The 9256-nt window shown below is 39.4% G+C and overlaps 1 protein-coding gene across 1 annotated transcript; it reads right to left on the bottom strand.

The window, feature by feature from the left end:
• Positions 1-2489: 2489 nt before the first annotated feature.
• On the bottom strand, positions 2490-8758 carry IMPL2 (inositol monophosphatase family protein). Its single transcript, XM_008797753.6, has 9 exons — positions 8264-8758; positions 8028-8106; positions 7851-7945; positions 7699-7748; positions 5337-5461; positions 5075-5141; positions 4761-4850; positions 3187-3298; positions 2490-2869 (listed from the first exon to the last, which is right to left on the bottom strand). The coding sequence occupies exons 1-9, from the start codon at positions 8598-8600 to the stop codon at positions 2799-2801; spliced, it is 1026 nt and encodes a 341-aa protein (XP_008795975.3). The 5' UTR covers positions 8601-8758; the 3' UTR covers positions 2490-2798.
• Positions 8759-9256: the final 498 nt, after the last annotated feature.

Genomic DNA, 9256 nt, shown 5'->3' with positions numbered 1-9256 from the left:
TTTTTTTTTTTTTTTTGAAAACGGCTACTCATATCATATAACTCGAATGTGAGTACATGCTGCCAAATCACGAAAAAGTAAAAGCAGCGGGTGATGTTCGCGTGTAGGCTCGCGCTTACGGACGTCCAAATGCAGGATATCGTTCGCGGAAAAGAAGCATTCACCCAACATAACACATTATTCCATTACGTGGTTATAGCCCGACCGACTATAGGCCAGGGTAGGAGAAAGTTTTACTTATGCCATGAAGAGAGAGCATTAGTTTCGACTCAAGCATTTTAAAATAAAAACAAAAAAAGGAATTTTACATCTGGTATTTGGCTGTGGAATTTTGCATTATCGGTACTTAGCCATTTCAAATTCCATCCTACATTTATTACTTTGGGTAAAGGGCCTAAAGGCATGTGCTACAAACTCAACATTTGCTCTCCTCATCAATAGTTCACCTCTTCTTGATTTAGGCCTATCATGGGATTACATTAGAGCCGATCATTACCCTCTTATTTATTTATTATGTGTTCTGACATGTTTTCGATATTGCTGCAGTTGGTTGTAGAGCATCAGGTACTTCGCGCTTATCATCAACCAGGTCGAAGAGGCCCAACTTTATCATATATCTTTTTTATGTTTAACCGCTTGCTGGTAGCCCATGCACCAACATGGGACATCTCGTGTTTAAAAGTATTAATCGATATCTATTGTGCATTATCAGGTCAAGCAATCTCGTGTTTAAAAGTATTAATCGATATCTATTGTGCATTATCAGGTCAAGCAACGATCTTTAGACCTCGAGTTTAGCCCTACTACTCCCTCTCCAATCAAGAGACAGATACGCCAACTTTTCAAAATGCCAACTAAGGAGGGGGTGCGGCAATACATAGGAGTTGTACTCTCAGAATCGGCACTTAGACCGGCTGACTACATATATTTGCTTGATAAAGTAGGGTCTAAGGTAGCTGGCAATGGAAGGCTCTCCCCATCTTGCTCCAGTCAGTCTATCCTCACTTCCAATATACACCATGCTAAAGTTTTCAGTCAAATTCTCTATGTTGCTCAACAAGTCCATGCTCTCTCTTCTACCAGAGTGTCCTTAGGCATTTGTTCACATCTCAACCATTTTACAATTATATTATCCACTGTAGCTGCATTTAGTAGGCTTTCTTTAAATTTCCTTATTAAATTTTGTTTTTGGATTTCATTAAGATGGCAATAAAGAATCTCCAGAAGCAAATACTGTTTCATCGTCTCAACTCGGTCAATATTTCACATAACTTTCTGTAATTTTGCAATGTAGATCTGGGAGAACAAAATAATCACATCGATGTTACTGTTGGCTTCAGGTTCTGCTTGAGGTTTTATTTCCACTTATCTCCCTATTAGAATCGTATTTTATGGGATCCAACTGCCTCTTCTACTCAGTTTGAACGTACTTGTTGAGTTGAGAGCCCTATTCTTTTTATCAATTAACAAAACTGCCATATTTGATTTGTTGTACAAAATTTTTTTTAAAACTCTTATTGCTCGAGTTGTGGAAAGAAACAATATGTTAGGCAAAAACACACAGTTAAAAAACACACAGCAACCAACTAAGCTGCATCAAATTTAGTACTCTGATATATCGACCCAACAGAAACAGTGCAACGCCTGTTTCGTTTGATTGGACCTGAAATTTTTTTCCATGATTTGCATCACATGCATGCAAATTTTCATTGACAAGAAGCTTGCATCACCTTTATTTTTGCTGACACCATCACAAATCAAATGATATGTGCCGATATCGGGTGAAAAATCTAAGATCACAAACCAGGATCAATGCTTAAATTTTTTGTATTACATAAAATATTAATATCAGTTCATTTGGGCCATCAGTCTAGAAAATAGCCTACATTTTTCAGCCATATGTTATTCATGATCATAATTAATACGGTGTGGGTTCAATCACCGCACAAAGCATTTGAGAATCCAGAGTTATCTATTAGAGCAGATTTTACTTGGGCAAGCACTCAAACAAGAAGGGTTGTGCAAGAGGCCCTGCAGAACTTTCAAGATGGTCTCTGGTAAGGCAAGATTCAATGAGTCAGAGCCCAGAGCAGTAGGTCTACCAGAGTCGGTAATCTCGTAACGAAGTCTATAGAAGGCCGTGCTTGGATTGATGCTCGTGGAGGGAAAAATTTTGTAGTTAATTGGCTAATCTATGCAGGCCATGAAGGGCTGAGTGGCACTGGAGAGTGTAGGCATCACAAGGTTATGACCAATGAAGGAAAGAAAGGTTCCTTTGGTGAACCGCTGCAGTTCTATAACGCTCCTTATGGCTAATCCAGATAAAAGGATCTCAAAATTGTTTTCTCTAGGCGGTTTTGCTGATTTCAAGTATGTTCAATTACTCATTCTTTTATCATCAGCGCTACATTCTATATCTGAATCAGAAAATGTCCTCGGGCTCATGTTATTCTAGCATTAAACAATTGTGCTGATTTTGGTACTCAAAGTTTTTAAATAAAATATAAGATCTCAAAAGTTTTTGTTTCAATGTAAACTTGTACAAGAGCATCAACGTGACAGACTATTTGGTACTGATTTTGTACCGGCATAACTTAGAATTAACTTGGAAATTATCCAAAAAGAAACAGAAAATTCAGTAGCAGGGCATTGCCTGCTTCTTTTATCATTCATCTTACACAGAACAATTCTACACAAGTTGGATAACATACTTATTTAACCCTTGAGATCACCCTTCCATTCGGATACTACATTTACTGAAGCCATTGAGAGCTTTTAGGCTTTACCAGAAGAGGAGGTTACTGCCATTGTAGTACGTCCAATGCCTCTTTGTGAACCTGGGAGTCTCCTGCGGCTACCACGTTAAAACCTAAAAATCAAGTTGGATTAAAGGAGGTAAGATGAGGCACCATTTTAAAGGTTTGGTTCCAGAGTGATTGCAAACCTTCAAATTTACAGCTTGAACTTTAACTATATTACAAATATAATCAACAATATTTGCTGAATCGTTTAATTGCCCCAATTAATCATTTGGACAAGCCTTTGTAATGTGTTTGTTGTGTGTAACGAAATGAGCTAGAAAGACAAAATTACGTAATAATGGAGGTCCCAATTACACAACTTCCTCAATGATGCTACCTTATCTGCTAGGGGGAAAATATTAAATCTTGTGTAAAAAGGCCATACTTGTTGGGCGTGATTCAGGAGAGGCCTCCCAGTGAAGCTTATGCCCTTTCCAATCAGTTATCGATCCACCAGCTCCTTCTATCACTGGTACCAAGGAGAGAAAATCATAGGGCTGTGCAGAAGCAGGAGGGTGTTTTATCAGTTCATATAACTATAAGAAAATTCAGATAATTAATGGTAAACATATGATCATGAAATCAAGTTGAATAGGTACCATCTTATCAGAGAAAAACAATGCCTGCACTTTATGTGAGGGAGAAACTTAAGAAGGCATAACATACAAAATATCACACAGAGACGTGTACTATCCAACCTGCCAAGGTGGCTCATTTATGATCCAAGACATTCATAATAAGGATCAGTGTCACGGGTCTCTTGTAACATGCAGGGCTAATTAATGGCAATTTATATTGTTTCTTTTTAACAATATGAATCCAAATTCACAATATCATGATATAAATCTCAAACTGAAGGTGATACTGAGATCATGGAGATCTGCCAAAAAGAAAGCAAGCTCAAGGGGGTCCATCTATTCAATTGCAGGTCACTGGCATCACTCTTCAATTGAAAACTAAAAGATTTTTAGTCCATTCTTAAAAGAAGAAACCCAGTTAGCAACTTGAAACAAAATGAAAAGTTTGCAGAATGAGCTAAAGCACTCAGGAGAACCACAATCTGATGAAGTTTCTTCATCCTTCGGTGCACAGGGGCTATAAGAGGTCGATAACATAAAAGGACCTCAAAATCACAGATAATGGTCTATCAGCAATAGTTCTGGATATAGGGTGTTAACTGGAGAATTCAATAACTACCTAGGAAAGAAGATCAAGTGGAGTGCTATTCTGGTTCAACTGTAAACAGAAGTACTCTGGCCAGTTTCATTACCAAATGTGGATGCTATGTGTCATTCCTTTCCTTTAAAGGAGATGTGAATGATTGTGCTTCTTATCCGACTTCCTCAAGATAACCTTTGGGTGTTCCTCAGCTGACGTAATTTGTTCCCTAATCAATGTGTCCCATGTGACCTTTTACATCATCAAGGCCAGCTTGCCTATTTTCTAGGAATTGGGCTTGCCTAGTAATTTAGTCCAGTGCCACAAAATGCTTGTCAGACATTGGAGGATTGCAGGGTACATAATAACAAATTAAACTTGTTCACTAAGGGAGGAATAGAAGTTCATGATGGTGGTACTAAGTGTTATGGGGCCCCAATGCACCAAACAGAAATAGCTGGCTATTATTAGAACAGTGGAAGCAATAATTTCACTATACATGAGACATGGCATGAAAATAGCAACAAATATCACTTTTCTTTTGACCTTTTCCTAAAGCATGTTGAAAGCATTTCCTACATGTTTCATATCTCACATTGCAATGCATTATTGATACAGCAGCTGAATTTATAATATATTATGTAAAAAATTGATTTTTAAAAAAAATATGTCATAAAGAGCTGTATCCCCTACTAAGTTCAGCTGATAAAAAGTGCTTCAACAAAAAAATGAACTATTAAAAACAAACAACAAATTCCTAAGGAGTGATTAACACTAAAAGGAGAGAGAGGCTTTTCCCACCTTAAGACCAGACTCCACAACAAGATCGACGAATCCAGAAGCTAAAAGCGCATACGCATAACAATCACAGCCATACAATGGTACTTTCACCTAACATCAGAGAAAAATTATATGAATAAGCATGTACAAGCAATCAATTTTCATGTCAAGACTGGCTAACTGCTTGACAACGGCGGAAATTCAACCATAATTTGACAAAAAATTTCTATCTAGTGAAAAATCAGGAGAAATGTGCAAGTCCTGCTGACTTGTTTCCCTGGCATTCTATCATACCATGTCAAGTTTAATTTAAAGAGATTCAATCATATACCAACCTTATTTCTTACACGGACAAAAGCTTCTTCAGCATCCCCACTGAAGAGATGTGGACTTGTTGTATACCTGAGAATATATATATAATTTAATGCAACTAGGCATCGTAATGAACTTGTACCGAATATCTTTTATAACTGATGATCTCCAAGAAGTCATTAATCAGGATAGTCATACTAATGCCATAAATGTACAACAAATAGGCAGAAATAATAATGTTAAATTTGCTACAAAATATTACTTAACAATGACAAAAATGCATACAAGTAGGCTTGGGAAATTTTGCTACAAGTGCGTGTAGAAACTTCCCGTCCATTCAATGTTGTTCTTCTCCCATCCATCCCAATCCATCTCTCTCTTAAAACAGGTTGATCGATAATGCCAATGATCTGAAAGAGCATTTTTTATATAAATTAGTCCATTATATAGAACAAAATTGACCATAAATTCTTTGGCAACTTGATAGTTATTTGTCAATGGAAAGAAGAAAAGGAAAAACATGTCCACGCCCTAAAATTGTGAAAGGAAAACAAGAGGAGGGTTTCAAAACAAATCAGTTCATCATTGATGGTCTCTATATACGAAGAAGATGAATATATACAAAGAAGAACAACATTTACACACAAACAAGAAAGGAAGAACAGAAAAGAGGAAGGGTCTAATGGCTTTAACCTGAAAGAGGATACGGATGGTGTCTACCACAAAAACAAAACTGGAAAAAAAAAAGGAATCCCCAAGATCATATTATGAAATCATGGGCATGGATACTGACACACATAGACCAAACCAAGTTTTAACGCAGCCAGTTATTTGCAAAACAAGGTATCATCTAATGGAGTCCAACCGGAAAACGTAAATCAACCTAATTCCTCCAAAACCTATTAAATAAGACAATCTCATTTAACTTATGACATACTCAACCAGAGACACCTACTCACTGTTAGCAAAAAAAAAAAAAAAATCAAACATATTGTAAAGCTGGACTCACAATATTAACAGTACTCGACCTGCCAGTATAATTCAAATTTTGCTAATTTTAGGAAATAAAGGGCTTAAAGTGTTCAACAACATAACCATGAGTATCAACCTCTGAAGTCTCATGTTTCATAGTTAACTTACCAAAGTCCTGGTAAACTAAAGAAGTAGAGAACCTATTCTTCCATGCATTGACCATACAAGCATCCATCCTTGCTTTACTCAGCATCAATCAGTACATTTGTCACATAAGAAACACACTAAGGTCTCCTCGGGTAACAAGTTGCAGATACATGGAAAGTAGTAACCGCCAAGGGCTTAATATTCATTGAAAAAGTTCTCCCTCTCCCATGTCATTAATGGGTTCACAAACGATAACTTGGCTCCTTGTCAACAAGTTTCTTGGAAAAACCTTAATTTGGTTGTAGCTATAGTTTGTGGCTTCTATTGAATCAAGAAATAGGTATATAACGTATCTCCAGGATAATTCAAATTGAAGCAGTTTAATATTTGATTCAGGCCCATATTACATGACTGACGGATAGAAATGCTCCAACATTCCACCTTTGTCATATTTTTCATATGTTGTTATTCATAGACCATTATTCACTTTCAAGATGCCTTGACGGTGAAATGGTAGACACACAAGACTCAAAAACTCGTGCCAAAGAGATCAATCAACAATCCATGCACCCAATGGTCGAAGAAGTCCATCTTTAGATGTTAGCATTGTCCTATAAGAAGAGGCCAAGAACGTTATGCTCTAAATAAATGGGAATGTGCACCTAAATGTAAAATAAGACAGTAAATCAATTATTCACACATCCAATGATAAATGGATTCATCCGTAGGTGTAACCACTGTCCTATAATAAGAAGCCTTGAACATCATATGTCAGATAAATTGGAATGTGCAGTGACATTTAAAAAAAACAACAAAAGAAATGTAAACAGACGATATTTTGTTTTGCATGGTGCCTGCATTAGCATGTTCCCGTGCTAGCAAGTGAGCGTGCATGCACACATGCGCAAGTATGTCACAAATTTCATGCATAGCAAATCAGGTCATAGTGGACAATGAAGTCAGAAGGGATTTGTCTCTTTTGAGGATGGCCAGAGATAACATGGATCTAAACCGGAAAAATGAGGGCAATTCACCATTTTTTTTGCAACTCAACTAGGTTTGAGCCATTTTTGCAACTCAACTGGGTTTGAGCCACGATTTGAATGGAAACTTTCCAAGAGAAACCCAGCTGGCCATCCATATAATTTGTATTAAAAGCAAACATCTTCTCAAATAAGAGGCACCCTAGAAAGAGAGTAGAGGTAGGGTAGAAAAAGACCTGCAAGAGTAGATCTCATTCAAATAACGGAGAACATGGTCCTTAGTGTGTGATAAGAAAGGCAAAAGCTCAATAAGCCTGGTTAAATAGGCCCACATCTATGCTCAATTTTAGCGCCATACATCCTAGTTTTGCTGTTCTTTATTTATGCCTGAACCTTGGCATACATCAGGCATCACTGAGGTGGATTTCTCCAGATCACCTTGTTTCAATCCGTTGCACTGGTAAGACTAATTTCCCATTATATAAAGATGCAAGTCTACATATTCAAAAAACGAGAACATCAGAACAGAAGTTCAAGAGTCTTACCGGTTTTCCCTTGTGGAGAAGAGCAATAAGCGTGCCGAATAAAGGTTTTCCTGCATATCACATGAATGACAGGTTCAGGATATCCTTACCCTTCCGATAGCTTTTCAATATTCACAGCATGAAGACAAAAAATTCAAGAAACAAAACCATACCAGTAATGAAGCTCTTCGTGCCATCAATCGGGTCCAAAACCCAAACATAATCAGCCGCCTTGTCCGTACACGTCCAACCATTCTCCTCTCCGAAACTGCAACAACATTTCCCTTTTTCCAACTCATTCCCTCTCTAGCAAACAAAAGAAAGCAGGAAACCCAGCCCATCCATCTTACATTGCATGGGAAGGAAAATTCTCCGATATAATCGAAACCATCGACTCCTCCGCATCCCTATCCGCAATTGTCACAGGACCTACAAACGAAAACCGTCCATTCCACTCAATCATTTGCTTCTTTTTTTTCTTAAAAAAAGCAAGTAAAATAATCCCTAAACCCCATCCGAAACCCTAGAAGAATTGAAGAATATTTTTTTTTTGTCCGGGGTGGGTGGGTGGAGGAAAGGCACGGACTGAGGTCCTCCTTGTCGAGGATCTCGAAGCTCTGGCGGAAGTACTTCCGGAGGACCTCTCCGGCGGCGTCGGCCACCTTGTTGGCCACCTCCACGAACCGCTGCATCTCGGCCTCCGCCACGGCGTCCACGGTCCCCATCCCCTTCGCCGCCGTCGAAGCCCTGATCGGATCGCAGAACCGCCGCCGCCTCGTCGATCTCAAACTCCCGACAGGAGGGAGCTCGAATGGGGGAGAGATTTGGGGTCGAGGTTGGAAAAGAAATCGAGGGCGGAGAAAAGAAGAGGGATGAGAGCCGGGGGGATTGAGGGCAAGAAAGAGGGAATGCGACGAGAGCATTGAGGGAGCGGAGAGGGGTTTAAATAGGCGGGAAGGAGACGAGCACGGGGAGAGGCGGTGGAGGTGGACGTGGAGGGCACACCGGCGAGGCGTCCGTGACACCGCATCTTTTATACGTGTTCGGCTCCAGCCTCCAAGCGGCTTGGTGTGGCTCGCTTGCACACGACGGCCCGATGCAAAGCCCCGTTCAACTTAACGGAGCGATTTCGTGAAGAGCTGGGATGGAGCGAACCGCCGGTAACGCACCCGGAAACGAAGCGCAGAAGCGCCCAGCGTAATTGGGGCCCAAGGCCATTTTACCTTTGAAACCTTGTCTGCGGCTTAAGGAGTGTTTATTTTTATTTTTATTTTATTTTTGAGGTTTTTTCTATAGCGGGCTTTTTTTGGGCTGGGCCTTAAGCGACCACCTAAGCCTCCTAAGAGTTGGACCGGCCCTAACGAAACGAGACCCGGAATCAACGTTTGATGAAGTGGAAACCTGTCATTCCTGTAGAACCACTCCTCCCGCTTGATGAATGATGAATGGATGCATCGCGCAAAGACTGAAATAGTGCATATTGCTTGCCGAAGGTTTTGCATGGGTTTTGTAACTAGTAAACATGGATCAACTAGTAGAGATGAATCCAGCTACTTCTTTTTCCTATTCCCCTCTAAAA

The sequence above is a fragment of the Phoenix dactylifera genome, chromosome 15, assembly GCF_051530095.1.
Source record: "Phoenix dactylifera cultivar Ajwa chromosome 15, Ajwa_hap1_PhDact_Kaust_v1.1, whole genome shotgun sequence".
Taxonomy (NCBI): domain Eukaryota; kingdom Viridiplantae; phylum Streptophyta; class Magnoliopsida; order Arecales; family Arecaceae; genus Phoenix; species Phoenix dactylifera.
This window is presented reverse-complemented; position numbering and strand designations above follow the sequence as displayed.

Bases quoted from the DNA above. Each gene is read 5' to 3' on its own strand.
- IMPL2 (XM_008797753.6), bottom strand. From the start codon at position 8,600: ATGCTCTCGTCGCATTCCCTCTTTCTTGCCCTCAATCCCCCCGGCTCT. The intron at 7,749-7,850 runs GTATGGTTTTGT...TGTGATATGCAG, and splicing joins CACGAAGAGCTTCATTACTG to GAAAACCTTTATTCGGCACG. The intron at 3,299-4,760 runs GTGGGAAAAGCC...GCTTCTGCACAG, and splicing joins TTGTGGAGTCTGGTCTTAAG to CCCTATGATTTTCTCTCCTT.